Source organism: Macrobrachium rosenbergii, chromosome 41 (genome assembly GCF_040412425.1).
Source record: "Macrobrachium rosenbergii isolate ZJJX-2024 chromosome 41, ASM4041242v1, whole genome shotgun sequence".
NCBI lineage: Eukaryota > Metazoa > Arthropoda > Malacostraca > Decapoda > Palaemonidae > Macrobrachium > Macrobrachium rosenbergii.
Genome location: NC_089781.1, coordinates 84,029,793 through 84,045,606, shown reverse-complemented (window position 1 = coordinate 84,045,606; position 15,814 = coordinate 84,029,793). Strand labels below are relative to the sequence as shown.

The 15,814-nt window shown below is 37.4% G+C and overlaps 1 protein-coding gene across 1 annotated transcript in view; it reads right to left on the bottom strand.

The window, feature by feature from the left end:
* LOC136826938 (uncharacterized) overlaps nucleotides 1–15,814 on the bottom strand; it is a 790,974-nt gene that overhangs the window by 36,708 nt on the left and 738,452 nt on the right. The window contains 2 exon segments of the mRNA XM_067084528.1: nucleotides 1,267–1,410; nucleotides 1,413–1,625. Coding sequence (XP_066940629.1) covers nucleotides 1,267–1,410; nucleotides 1,413–1,625 — 357 coding nt within the window.

Here is a 15,814-nt window from a genome sequence, read left to right as displayed (position 1 = left end):
CTAAACATATGTTTACGGATAAATCTCACAGAGCAACTATCGTGTAAGCAAATAAAAAAAGGGAATGCGACTATTAGTGAAAACAAAATGTCAAAAGTTAGCAGACTATTAAGAAAACAAAATGGTAGATATCAGGTGACAACTGGCAGAAACAAAATGGCAGCAGCCAGTCGAGTTTTAGATAAAACAATATGGCGACGTTCATTCGACTACTGGGGAACGCTTGGTAAAGTGAGTGCCGCTGAACAGGCGACAAGAAAAGGGGAGACGAAAAGAGGATGTTGCATGTTTCTAGTAAAACGAGGAAGAGAAGAAAAAGTATCTCCGAATCTTACTACGATAAGAGGAATCATAGCATGGTAATTGTAATAATATGATCTAACTATGAAGAGATTTAGAAATTAAAAAAATGAAATAAGTGAATAAATAAATGATAAATAAATGAACAGGACTGGGTATTTAGTTGTGTTTAAAAGAAGCGAAGGAACATTCCTCGACACGAAAAGCAACAGGTAATGTTAAAAAAAAAGTACACTTAGTGGTCATGGTTGGGAACATTGAACAAGGCGTAAAAAAATTTTTTATTTTTATTTTTTAAGAATTCAGGTCTGGTTATTTGGGGGCGCACATGGATAAACAATTCATAAAATGGCAATAATCTACTTGCCAACATTCCGCTAAAGTTCAAGATTAAAAATATAGGTTTGACTAATGAATGCTTAAGGGCAAATTTAGGATCAATGCATCTTCTCCATTCTCAAATGGCAAAAACCAAACAGTATTAGGAATAAGGCAAAAACTGTAGGAATAAAATGACTTTTTAACTGTCTGCGGACAAACATATGCAATCCGTACAGAACTGCGCAGTAGTTGCAGTCAAGAGGATAATTTAATACTTGAAGTGCTTAAGAGCCTTAAAAACTCGGACATAAGCAAACTATGGAAAAATCTATAAATTCTTTTATCCAAAAACACTGAGACTGTAACAGTAACGAGCAATAACGCAACGTGACAACAGGTAAATCAAAATAAATAATTATGCAAGAAAAAAAATATCCAAAGCTCATCTTCTACAATAAAAAGTCTATTTATGGACACCGGCAGTACAGATCATGGAACACGGTGGGGGCGGGGTGGACTAAAAAAAAAAAAAAATTTTTTTTATAAACACGGATAAAAAAAAAAAAAACACTGAGTAAGGCGCACACAGCGCCCTAAAAAGCTAATATACGTATGGTGCAATAATGTTGAAAAACAACGAGGCACCTTGCTGCGATGGAATCCTGCATTCATCACAGCAGTTCTTGATGTCTTGATGTCTCTCTCTCTCACCTGGGTGCTGCTGGGCCGCCGCCGCCGCCAGGTGTGGGTGGAGGAGGGAGCTGACGCTGGGCACCCCTAGGCCCCCTGCAGGCCGGCCAAAGCAGCCATTTGGGTCTGTAAGTTCTGTTGTAGGTTGTGGAAGTTCTGAAGGTTGTGTAAATTGTGAAGGTTGTGTAGGCCGTGTAAGGCATGGTGTAGGCCTGCTAGACCTCCGAGGCCTGGACTGGAGCTTCCGTGGCCGGGGGCCATGGAAGGGGCGGGCGAGGCGGCTGGTGGTGGGGATGGCGGAGGAGAGACGCCGCCTGCAATGAAAAAAGAAAGAGGATCGTCAGGAGGCTTCATTCTGGTAATGCTGGATCGTCTTCACGCTGATTTCGTAAGTGTGGTAAGTTCTTAATATTTACTTTCTGTTGCCATAATGCCTAATACCCTCACAAATATAATTCTAGTGATAACATCATTTTTGTCTATCCCATTTGTTAATATTTTAATTAATCTTTTTCATTAAGTGATATTTTCTTTCGTTACTTCCCATTTCCTTCTGTTACTTCTATCTAATGAATACCATATTCTCTAGAGTTTCAATTTAAATTTTAGTCAATGGCCCCAGAGGGTTTGTTCCATACGAATAGGGTTCACTTTCTGTATAATAATAATAATAATAATAATAATAATAATAATAATCATCACATTGATAATATTTTATAAACATGGAATAGTCATAATAACAAACAAGTATTTACTTCACACAGAATAGATAATACACACGAGAGCCCATAAAATCTAGCAATAACTGAAAGTAAACACAAGTATTTACTATTTAAAGTGTACATAAAATGCATACAACATTCTACTTCGGTGGGAGAATATAATTTCACTATGAAACCTAACATTAATAAATACACACTAGTATATACCTTGCACCTTGCATATTACAGAGAAAAACTACACAAAATACCACACATAAACGTATAAAACGAGATTGAGAAGGTAATGAATAATATAATCGAAATCCATTTCACAATTTTTCACCCACAATGCGTCAGTGCGTCTACTGTCACTAACCATGTCAAGGTCACAAGTTAAATCGTCGGAGACCAGCCTTTCCCAGTCGGTTAATTTTGTGACAGTACCTTAACGCTTCATTAAACCCTCAAAGGTAATGAGAAAGCCGTTCAACGGGAAATAAATAACGGGTAAAAAAAAAAAAATGTACAGAGGATGCATTTTGAAATGCTTACAGTGGAGTTATCTTCAAATGCTTACGCAGCCTCATCGTCATTTTCACGAAACGTATTCAAGTGCAGTGCGTATGTATGTGACTATACATATATATATATATATATATATATATATATATATATATATATATATATATATATATATATATATATATATATATATATATATATATATATATATGAATATAATCTATTTTCGTTGAAAACAGTCCAGATAAAACGACACATGGAATTTATAATCACGAAACAAAATGAATGAAAAAGTAAAAAAATTAGACAAATCGGATACCGAAACGAAAAAAAATTATGAATGGGCGAGACCATTTTTTTTTTTTTTAACTATCAGAATGAAATTTGCGTTTTACTTCATCACATTTCCCAGAAGAGACTGAAATAAACTTTTCTTTACTCAAAAACAGCCAAAAGGAGGCGGCGAAGGATCATGAATATTATCCGGGAACATAAAAAAGTGAAAAGAAAAAAAAAAAAAAAAGTGAAAAAAAAGACGCGAACATAACCCCTGAGATTTACAATGTGAATGACAATAATAATAATGAGGGGGACAAGCGTGGATGATGACGACGATGATAATGACGATGGCGATAACAAAGATGGGTGATGATGATGATAATGATTCGGTCGCTGATGGTGAGGGTCAGGCTACATAATTACGGGTTTGATGTTAAGGTAAAGGAGAATGTACGAGGTGAATTACAGACGAGCAATTTAACGACCTGATTTAATAGCTGCAAACTCGTTATTAAGGAGGTCCACAAACCAAGGCGAGATACCTCCCTACCCACACCCCCACCACCACCGCAATTCCCCAGCCCACCTTTCCTCCCTCCATCTCTATCGCTGTCTCTCTATCTCTAAGGGAATGGACAATGAGGCCAAGTTTTGACATTTTTTGTAGATAGGTAAAAAAAATTTGGACACACCAACCGTAAATCATTTAAAAATATTACCAATTACATACTCTCTCTCTCTCTCTCTCTGTTTCATAAATCATTTAAAAATATTACCAATTACATACTCTCTCTCTCTCTCTGTTTCAATGTCAATGGACAATGAAACCCTGAATTTTTTTTTTGAAAGAAATGAAAGAATTCAGACGCCACAACCCCGAATTATCAACGGAAAAACATGACAGGACATTAACCGTAACCAACCTCTCTCTCTCTCTCTCTCTCTCTCTCTCTCTCTCTCTCTCTCTCTCTCTCTCTCTCTCTCTCAATGGGAGTGGGCACAGCAACCTCGTATTTGTTAGGAAGGCGTAAATCACAAAGTATTCAAAGGCAGGTTTGCAATGTTCTAAAGGAGCATCATAATAAATAATAGAGTGGGAAGGTTGAAAAGCTCACATGCATCGCTGCGCAAATGTCTTTTGGCGCATAAAGGCACAGAGCTTCGACGAAGAATGTTTTCCTGGAATCCTCATCAAGATCAAGACCTTGAACTATTTAGTGATGGTGAATACCACGAAACGCCTGATAAACGCTGTCAGTTTGATTATTTCTTTTTAGAAGAAATACGCAACGCACGCAGTCACATGTGCAGGATGTTTTTAATTATTTCTTAGAGACCCACGGTGCCAAATTACCAATGAGATGCTCCATCTCGCGTAACAAAGGTGGACAACTGCAAGACAATTCAAACTCAACTATGAGAGTGTTTAAGACATTCCTTATAAAACGTCACTTGATTTTTAAATACAGTATCGACTGGCAGGTTTTAGCTTTATACAATAAAAACAAAAAATGATTAGGTCAGCGAGAGCCTTTTCCGATCACAAAGATAACTGATTTATTATCATCTACTTTCTTAACCATGTTTTGGGCAATTTTCTTAACCTTATTTTGGTCAAAGTGCAAATGTTCGACTCATTTCCGAACAACTTCTTACATAGTTTTTGAAGCTTTAGCACGCAATATTCAACATCAATCTCTAGGAAGGATTTACTTGAAAAGAGAATCAATCTCTAGGAAGGACTTACTTGAAAAGAGAATCAATCTCTAGGAAGGATTTACTTGAAAAGAGTCAATCTCTAGGAAGGATTTATATAGAAACAGAATACTTATAATGACGACATGAGAACAAGCCAAACTGAAACGAACAAAAAGAAAATTAAAATTTTTTTGCAACAATAGATTATCTTTATCCAGAGAGATTATTTTGAAAGTGGAGTTTTTAATAGTTGCACGAAACGCAACATTGTGACAAACTGCCGCTAATCATCCAAGTGACGTGCGGCATTAATCGAAAACTAGAGTAGCAAGACTACGAAACTAGCAAACACCCTTTCACTTAGGTAACAACGGTAACATCCGTCAAGCTGCCATATCCCGTAAGCACTCTGCGGAGATCAGAAGAATAAGTGCTGTACCTCAACCGCCATACTCTGGAATTCTTTCCTTCCTTTTGTTTTCTCTGATTTACATACTACATTCTCACGCTTTAACTACATAATAAAATGTAAATGATAATTGAGTCGGCCTTCTTGTATATATATATATATATATATATATATATATATATATATATATATATATATATAAAATATATATTATATATATTATATTATATACTGATATATATATGTATATATATACACATATACATATATAAAATATAAATAAATAATATATACACATACAGTATATAAATATAACTATGTATACACATATATATATGTAATATATCTATAGATATACTTACAATTATATATACATACATATTTATATACATATACATATATATATATATATATATATATATATATATATATATATATATATATATATATATATATATATATATATATATACATACATATATATATATATAAATGTGATAAAATCCCCCCTTTCTGACATACATTCCGATCGTCTTGCAAGGCAACAACGACGGCGTCGGAACTAAAAGACGGCAGGACAGTAATTCAATAGCCGCGGCTTCCTTACACGCAAAAATGGACGAACTAAAACACAGCAGCAGCAGCAGCAGCAGCAGCATGCATGACATTCAGCGCAGATGATGTGGATATGTTCTAAGCCAACGTTTTACCAAAGGCCAAAGGCTCCATCGCGTCCCTTTTGTTGTAATGGGCGACTCAACCAAATTACCGAAGGGGGGAGGGAGTGGAAGGGGCAAATGTGGCATCCTCCACGGTCTGGTCATTTAAAAGCCAAAAGGAGGCTAGGCAGAGAGAGAGAGAGAGAAGCACTGAAGAAGATGAAATACCGTAGTTATTTTGTGTGTGTGTGTGTGTGTGTGTGTGTGTGTGTGTGTGTGTGTGAAATACTGTGTTATTTTGTGTGTGTGTGTGAGAGAGAGAGAGAGAGAGAGAGAGAGAGAGAGAGAGAGAGAAGAGAGAAGCACTGAAGAAGCTGAAATACTGTAGTTATTGTGTGTGTGTGTGTGTGTGTGTGTGTGTGTGAGAGAGAGAGAGAGAGAGAGAGAGAGAGAGAGACTTATTAAACTGAAACATAGTTATTTCGTTTGTCAGAGACAAATATGTTTGAACAGAGAGAGAGAGAGAGAGAGAGAGAGAGAGAGAGAGAGAGAGAGAGAGAGAGAGAGAGAGAGAGAAACATTTATAAAACTGGAACAGTTATTTCGTTTGAGAGACAACTATGTTTGAACACACGCAAAGACAGAGAGAGAGAGAGAGAGAGAGAGAGAGAGAGAGAGAGAGAGAGAGAGAGAGAGCACACTTGCATGAGAGAACTGGCACTTACACGAGAGGCATAGAAACATAGAATACGAGGCACAAAAGATTTTTATCAGCACTTCAGCCTTCCTGTTTTTACCTTTAACATTCACAAATTAATTGCCTGATCTCCTCTCCTTTCCCTCTCCCCCCGTTCATTTATGATTCATTCCCCTGTAAATACGAGCCAACTATCACAGGAGTCCTTTAATGCGGGGCAAAGTTTCATTCACCTCTTTATATATATATATATATATAAAAAGTCGGTCCGAAGTCCCCCAGGTACGAAATTACGTATAAGTCGCCATCTACATAATGATGTCATTTACTGCTGAATAAAAGATTAATTGCCACTGTCACAATATTCGCCAGCAATCAAGCACCCCACTTACATGCACCTCTCTCTCTCTCTCTATCTCTCTGGTTACGATTCTCTCTCTCTCTCTGGTTAGGATTCCCCCCTTCTCTCTCTCTCTCTCTCTCTCTCTGGTTAGGATTCCCCCCCTTCTCTCTCTCTCTATCTCTTGTTAGGATTCCTTCTCTCTCTCTCTCTCCCCGGTTAGGATTCCCCCCCCTCTCTCTCTCTCTCTGGTTAGGATTCTCCCCCCTCTCTCTCCCTCTAGTTAGGATTCCATCTCTCTCGCTCTCTTCGGTTATGATTCTCTCTCTCTCTCTCTCTCTCTCTCTCTCTCACTCTCTCTCTCCACGTCCCTTTTGCACTCCCAAGTAATGGAAATGGCCAAATTCAACGAAAGTTTAAACACAACAATTACCTAATAAGTGGAGGTAAGTAGCTGTGGGCAAGCGGCTTTTGTGAGAGCTAAACTTTCTTTAACTAGATACTTAATTTCTGAAAAAAGAAAAAGAAGAAGGAGAGAGCTCGTATGTCAACTGTTGATTGTTGACATTTCACAGCAATTATCAAAAATGACGGCAATACGCTACGAATCAGGCAAAAGGCGGACGATTACTCTCTGTGAATCATAAGTTCATTTCTAGGACATTGTTTCGAATCCACGGTTGGGTTGAGAGAAAAATGCGAGGAAAAATATAGAAGCAAAAATACGCGGAAAAAAATATGCACATTTCGAAAGTACTTTGGTAATGGCGTAAAAACAAAATTTATTTCCGTCAGCTTCACGAGAAGACTAAAAAATAAAGGTCGACTACACTTTGTAGCGATAAATCAATCAATCAATCACCTAAAAACAAACTGATTACCGGAAAAGACATCCCACGATAAAAGTTTTCACCAAGAAAAAAAAAAAAAAGTTTACAAACGCGGCAGCCGGAGGAACGACCTTATACCAACAGCGGTAAAAACATGACCAGAAAATTAACGCTTATTGGTACACACACACAATTTCGATGGGAGTCAAAATTAGCATGAGAGAGAGAGAGAGAGAGAGAGAGAGAGAGAGAGAGAGAGAGAGAGAGAGAGAGAGAGAGACGAAGGGGAGGTAGGGAGTCGAGAAAAGGGAGAAAGAGCAAGAGAGAGAGAGAGAGAGAGAGAGAGAGAGGGGCGGCTAATAATGGATGGGAAATGAATCTAGCTGAAGTAATGAGTCGGTTAAGTCTATAATTTGGCCCTACTTATCCATCATTATATCGCAAACAACAGAACAAAAGTTTGGGCCCCTCTTTTTTTTGTTGGACAAACTAAGGCGGGAGAGAATAATAATAGATGTTCATATTATAAAGTATTAATTAGCTAAAGTTGCTAATTACGAGTGTATCCGGTCTCCTACTAGGCACTCCGACGGTGGAGAGGTCGGACTTGCATAGCGCTTGCAAGCATATTTTGAGATGCTCCCTCCCTGGCTCTCTCTCTCTCTCTCTCTCTCTCTCTCTCTCTCTTGGGCCCGGATAATTGTTTGGGCTGGGTTTTTGCGTTATTGAAACATTATTATTATTATTATTATTATTATTATGGGACGCAAAGCATAAAATATTTCCTTCTTGGTTTCAATATGTATCGTAAGTTTGTCATTAAATGACTACATGAGACTTATAAAATACATTATTATTATTATAAGTAGCAGTACTAGTAGTAATAGTAGCAGTAAAAATTACTTATATTCACAACGATTCTCATTATTATACAACTTGAAAATAAATGCCCCCCAAAAACGGCAATTTTCTGTATGAGCAAGGGTTTTCAAAAAGGGACATTTGAAAAAACACTGACGTACTGATGTCAAAAAAGGAAAATAAAACCAAACCCTATTTGATAAATTAACCCAAAGCAACATAAAACGTAATATCTAAAACCAACATCAAGAAAGCGTTCCTAGGAAAAAAAAATTGTTTCTGTTTTACTCTTGACATTTCCAGCATAAAAATAGGGGAAAATAAAAAGAAAGAGATTGGCAACACTGCAAATCGGGCGGTTCTTCTTACCATTCTAAATAGAACAGGTGACGGAATACCTTTCTGATTCATCTTTATTTCATCATTATTCGCCGTTGCGTAATGGCTCGCCTGAGAGAGAGAGAGAGAGAGAGAGAGAGAGAGAGAGAGAGAGAGAGAGAGCAGCCTCGATGAATCATTGAGATTCCTACATCTGAGAGAGGGTGGGAGGCAGAATCCTCTCTCTCCAAGTTAGAGCCTAAGACCAGAGGCAACACTAGCTCTCTCTGCCTGTCTGTCTGTCTTTATATACGCCCGCGTCTCATCAGCCCATCTAAGCGTTGCCCTCTTCCCTCACAACCCCACTTACTTTACCCACACTCACAGCCCCCACCACACCCCCTCCAACCCACCTTCATACCACATCTACAATTCACATAATTCTCTCCTAATTAGCATACACATGCAATTTTATTTAAGAAGATGCAATTACAGCTAATTATCTTCAATGTCCATTATGGCAATTGTGATGCATGCGAATGTCCACCTAATAATGGACAACAGAGGGACATGATGAATGTTTCAAAGAGCGGAACGTCACGAATACGACACTCCCCTGGCACGACACCTACGCGCCTACCTCCTCCTTAGACACAAAAAATAGTAAAGAGAGAAAAAAAAAATCTACGAAGACGGTTATGTTTATGTCTGCCTATTATCATCGTTTTCGTTGGAATGTCCATTTGCGAAGATATGGGAAAACATGTCAGGGAGAAGGAAAAGAATTTATTGATGATCATTAAAAACAAGTAAAGGCTAATCGACAAACGGATTAATATGCACCTCAGTGCCAGCTGAGAAATCTACCCTTTTAAAATTATTCTTTGTCTCGTTTTTCCTACATTTTTATTAACACAATTCTGAATTCTACTAGCGAATACTCCTAACCTCATGTCTCCATGTAATGAATATTATCTATTTGTGTCTTTCCCGCCATAATATAAATATATAAATATAAATACAAATAGAAATATAAATATATACATAGTTATATATACAGGTGTGTATATATATATATCCACTTCAGCAATCTAAAAAGAAAAATAAAAACAGACGAATTTGCAAAACGGGAATCCGTTCTTCACATGAAAGAAATAACTCTCCTCTTTTGATAGCAGATACAGTTTCTTATAAGGACAATCAATACCTTTTCATACATTTCCAGCATTCAGCGCAAAGAAATGCCACGTGTTATTTACATGGAAGTTTACCGTTTGAGAGAGAGAGAGAGAGAGAGAGAGAGAGAGAGAGTCTAAAGGTTAATGAGAGAGGAAAAAACCACTTAAGAGAAAAAAAAATGCTTCATTAACACGATACAACTGATAGAGCATTCAGTGGGTTTGTCTGTCACATTTTTTTTAACTTTCTTTAGCCACAGATTCCCCATAAGAGAGGGGGTGGAGTGGGGTGAAAAACGACGCTGGGTCAAAAGGCAAATGATTCGCAATTTAATCCACTGGCAGTTAAAAAAAAAGGGGAAAAAAAATGTCACTAAGAGCCCATTCCGAAATGACCCATGAAGACATCATATGCGCAGCACGATGCTTCATCATTCTGTGCTCTCAATGCTACTCAGTGGTCTTAATCCAAAAATGAAACTGATTTGTACAACTCGGATGAATGGGGAAAAGTCGTGTAATCCAGCAAAATTAAAAGTACATCGTCAGCCGGACGCGATTTTTTTTCCCCTCCCTATGAACGTAGCTGATAGGGTGAAAGAATTCTTAGTTTTGTGAGAGAGAGAGAGAGAGAGAGAGAGAGAGAGAGAGAGAGAGAGAGAGAGAGAGAGAGAGAGAGAGAGAGAGGTTCAAGTCACATGATCAAAAGGATGAAATTACGAATGGCAAATATCCAGATTAAAAAATGTATGGTAAATAATTACATGGAAAATTATACGGTAGATAACAATGTGGATAACAACCTTGCGGATGACCAAACGGATAAAGCAAGGTGAATAATCACAGTGATAAACATATGGTGAATAACTCCAAAGAGGATTAACATATGGTGGATAACCAAATGGTCAGCGATATGGAGGCTAACCAAACGGTCAGCAATATAGAGGCTAACTAAACGGTCAGCAATATAGAGGCTAACCAAACGGTCAGCAATATACAGGCTAACCAAGCGGTCAGCAATATAGAGGCTAACCAAACGGTCAGAAATATAGAGGCTAACCAAATGGTCAGAAATATAGAGGCTAACCAAATGGTCAAAGTGTGGTGAAATATCTCATAGATAACATGACGTATAACTAGTTCCAAAGAGGATAAAATCTTTCATTTAACACCGAGCCAACCAAAATATTAACCAAATCATGCCACCGATGTAAATCAAATTGCTGGTCCGTACCAGGAATTAAGCAAGTCGAGAGTACACACAAAAAAGAGAAAACGTAACCATATTTTCTAAGGTATGCAGGCCGAGAAAAAAAAAAAAACCTGGAGACACGAAACTGAACTACAAGTTGGTCGAATTACGTTAGTGAATCATTATGCAATCAAGACCGATTAAGGCTCAGAAATGCGAAAAGGATTCGTCATGCAATACGAGAAAATGCAAGTTCGTCTTGTCATCCCAGGAAGGAGGTGGATCGTCCTTCTACTGCCTCAAGCAATGGAGTTTATATTCTCTTTGGGATTTCACCATCTCGGTGAAAACTCCTGAGAAAATTCAGTAATTCTAAACTCAGAATACACAACTCTGAGCACGTTTTGCACCTCACTGTAAAAATCAAATACAATTAAAGCATTAAGTTGTATGCCCACCTATAAATTAAACGCATAAAATGTATACGGAAATCTTCTAATATCATCTGTGAAGTCATGCAACGCAAATAAACAGAAGCAACATTATAACGAGTCATGTCTTACAACCTTCATCCTTGTGGAGGGGATTTTCAGTCTCACGGAAAGAAACCTGATATCTATGATGGCGGACTCGAAGGAACTAAAAATCAAGCTAGCTATACAGCCAGCCTACAATAACATTATATACAAGCAAGAAACGGCATTTTTAAAAAACGAAAGGCAAATAGGTGATCTACCTAATGTCCTTATCCAGCTCAGGCCCGAAGAAAATAAGAGATGGAAGTGGGATGGAAAAGAATTGAGGTTATTCAAGGCACAATGATGATGATTTTTGGGACTTGGCGCAAATAAGCTCAAGGTAGTCATTAAGTGTCTTGAGAGAAACAAAAAACACTGAATACGTTTTTCCTTCCGAGTAAATAAGTTAACATGCATATAACCCAACAAATAATTTTGAAAGGACTAATATGAAGCGCAATTATGAATGAAAATATCTAATAAGATCACCGCCGAATCAGTCCGGGAACTGCAGGACAAAGATAGATCTCTTAGGGAGCCCCTTTTAACAGGACTAGAATACTGAGGCATTTTATTTTGTTATGCGGCTAATCTTCACTTTCAAAAGAAAGCAAATCAAGAGTGAATAATGTCTTGTAACTCTCTCTCTCTCTCTCTTACTCTCTCTCTCCCTTCATATTTACTTGCACCAAACCGAATCAGGCCAAATATGTAGACCGATAAGCAAAAGAGTAACAAAGCGCGCCATTCAAACACTTCAGAATTCGATCCACGAGAGTTTACTACCAAGCGCGAAGTCATATTCTTTCTCTTTTTCTCTCTAAACAGCTCGGAAAAAAAACACATCATTACGATAATACCTCCCTCTGGGGCTTTTACAAAAAAAAAGAGAAACATACATCGACCGCCACCTGTTGAGCGTAGACCTAAGTGGCACGGAATTTAGAAATAATGCCCGACGTGTAGGCTACCAGAGAGTGCCAGGCAAGAGAATGGTCGCAATCTTCTGCTATACGTTTACTATGAAGTCTAAACTGCTTTTATTCATATATTATATATATATATATATATATATATATATATATATATATATATATATATATATATATATATATATATATATATATATATATATATATATATATATATATACATACACACATATATATATATATATATATATATATAAATATATAAATATATATATATATATATATATATATATATATATATATATATATATATATATATATATATATATATATACACACACACAAGAGAGAGAGAAAAAGTTAAGTATACCTTAGTTTAACCAGACCACTGAGCTGATTAACAGCTCTCCTAGAGAGAGAGAGAGAGAGAGAGAGAGAGAGAGAGAGAGAGAGAGAGAGAGAGAGAGAGAGAGAGAGAGAGAGAGAGAGAGCACTTTAAACGGTAATCACAAATACTCGAAAACATTATAGCAATGAACACATATCATGGCACACACCTCATAAACGGATCAACACATTTGCTGAGGGACATTCCTTCTAAAACATAATTCCTTTATAAGAAAAGGAGTTCAAGTAAGAAAAGCAGCACCAGAAAAGGAATTCCTTTTTTGGTGCTGCTTTTCTTACTTGAATGTCGTTCCTCAGTGAAGAAAGAAAAGAAAACACCGTTACACGAAACCTTCCGTGAAATTTATCACTACATTAAATCCACAGTGTTTAGTGGTGATCGAAGAAGACTGACAATACACTTCATTACATTGAGATTTTCTCATTCATATACCCTGTTCTACCGCTCATGCTTACCGCTAAAGCAATACAAATAATTGTAATAGGCGATCATGCGGTAAATAAAATAGAGAGAGAGAGAGAGAGAGAGAGAGAGAGAGAGAGAGAGAGAGAGAGAGAGAGAGAGAGAGAGAGAGAGGGCATAATTGTGGCTATGCAGAAACATACTTCACAAAATCAACATTACGAATAAATATACCGACTTTGCATAAACAGTTTCTCTAAACCAACATCAGGAATATATACATTATGTACACAAGACTGAATACCCAATCTCAACAATATCCCTGCCACCTGTTAAAGTAAATTCAAGATATAACTTGTGCAAGCTAACTGATAGAAACGAATTACCTTGCGAACTAACACTTACCTCAGGTGAATAAAGCCTAGCCCTCTAAGTTTATTCACTATTGCCATGACAAATGAATTCCCAAATGTCAATTGAAGAATGTAATGAACATTTAGCAAGGCGAAACAATAAATTGCCTCTTCTAACTTTATACCGCCGCCCCCCGCCCCCAATAACTCTTGCCCCAAATCCAAGCCCTCCTTACTCTTATCATGATACAATCCCCTTCCCCCTTCACCCCCGCCAACCAGCCCCACAAAAGAACAGACCCTCCAAAGAGAAGAAAGAAACTTATTATAGCTCATTCCAAGAACACGTGAGTCTCCGAGCATTAATTAATAATGTCCGCACGCACGTGAAAATCTATACTAACCGTCAATTAACATTAAAACACACAGGTATAGTTCCCGTCTCGACACACAGACACAGACACACACACACACACACACACAGACGTTTCATGACTCGTTCACCTGCGCCGCGACTGTATAACAACTGCTTAATGCGATGTTACTGATGTGTAATTTAGAGGGTAATTCCTGTAATATTCACATGGATTAAACATTTACGTAGACTTGCTAAGCTGATAATGTGAGTGTGTTTGAATTTAGGGGTTTTCATCGAAGGGGAGACACATCTATATACAGGGATATATATATATATTTCACCTATCTCTCTCTCTCTCCCATTTTATATATATATATATATATATATATATATATATATATATATATATATATATATATATATATATATATGTGTGTGTGTATATATGTATATGTGTGTGTATATGTGTATGTATGCATGTATGTATGTATGTATGTATGTATATATGTGTGTGTGTGTATAAAATAGCACACATATGGGTGTGACTATTTTATAGCAAATCTTTCAATTTTCGATGTTCCTCAACGCCAGTCAAACAAGTGACACTGACTGTATAAAATTTATTAGAATGAATAATACCAAATGAAAATTTATTAGAATGAATAATACCAAATGAAAATTCATTAGAATGAATAGCACCGAATGAAAAAAAGAATAATTATCAGAAATACAGCACATAAACTGTAAAAATATTAGGACAATTCTAGCAGCCATATTCCACACATCACAGAAATGATTTCCGTAAAAAAATCAGTTCAAACATACTGATATGAATACTGGATTACAAATTAAACAAAGGCGGGCATACGAACCGTGTCAAGCGCGCATGCGCGCGCACACACACACGCTCATTCAGAGCAAAATAAACATACTTAGATATCTATCCATTCAAAGGCATTCCTGACAACCGATCCATTTGATATAATGAGGAGTTTCAGGCCAGGCGAAATACTGTCATGCGTTGCTAAGAGCAGGTTAAGTAGCAAAGGAAGAAAGGACTAGTGGGAGGGGCGATTAAGGGGGCTGGGGGGGGGTGGGTGGGAGAACGACGAATGAGATTGCAGAGATAATGAGTGAAAGGCTACTAGTGAGAAGGAATGAGAAGAGGAGAAAGAATCGTATTAGAGAGTGCTGAATAACAAAAGAAGGGAAAAGTTGAGAGGGATAGATAGAGGGGGAATAGGAAAGTGAGAAAAATTGCGAAGATGGTAGTAAAGAGAGAGAAATTCGAAGGAGAGAGAGAGAGAGACAGAGAGAGAGAGAGAGAGAGAGAGAGAGACAGAGAGAGAGGAATAGGAAAGTGAGAAAAATTGCGAAGATGGTAGTAAAGAGAGTGAAGGAGAGAGAGAGAGAGAGAGAGAGAGAGAGAGAGAGAGAGAGAGAGGAATAGGAAAGTGAGAAAAATTGCGAAGATGGTAGTAAAGAGAGTGAAATTCGGAGAGAGAGAGAGAGAGAGAGAGAGAGAGAGAGAGAGAGAGAGAGAGAGAGAGAGAGAGAGAGGAATAGGAAAGTGAGAAAAATTGCGAAGATGGTAGTAAAGAGAGAAAATTGAAGGAGAGAGAGAGAGAGAGAGAGAGAGAGAGAGAGAGAGAGAGAGAGAGAGAGAGAGAGAGAGAGAGAGGGAAAGTGAGAAAAATTACAAAGATGGTAGTAAAGAGAGAGAAATTGAAGGGGAGAGAGAGAGAGAGAGAGAGAGAGAGAGGAATAGAAAAATATGAAAAACTACGAAGCGGGTATTAAGTAGTGGGAAATTTGAAGACAGATACACTTAGAGATGATAAACAGAG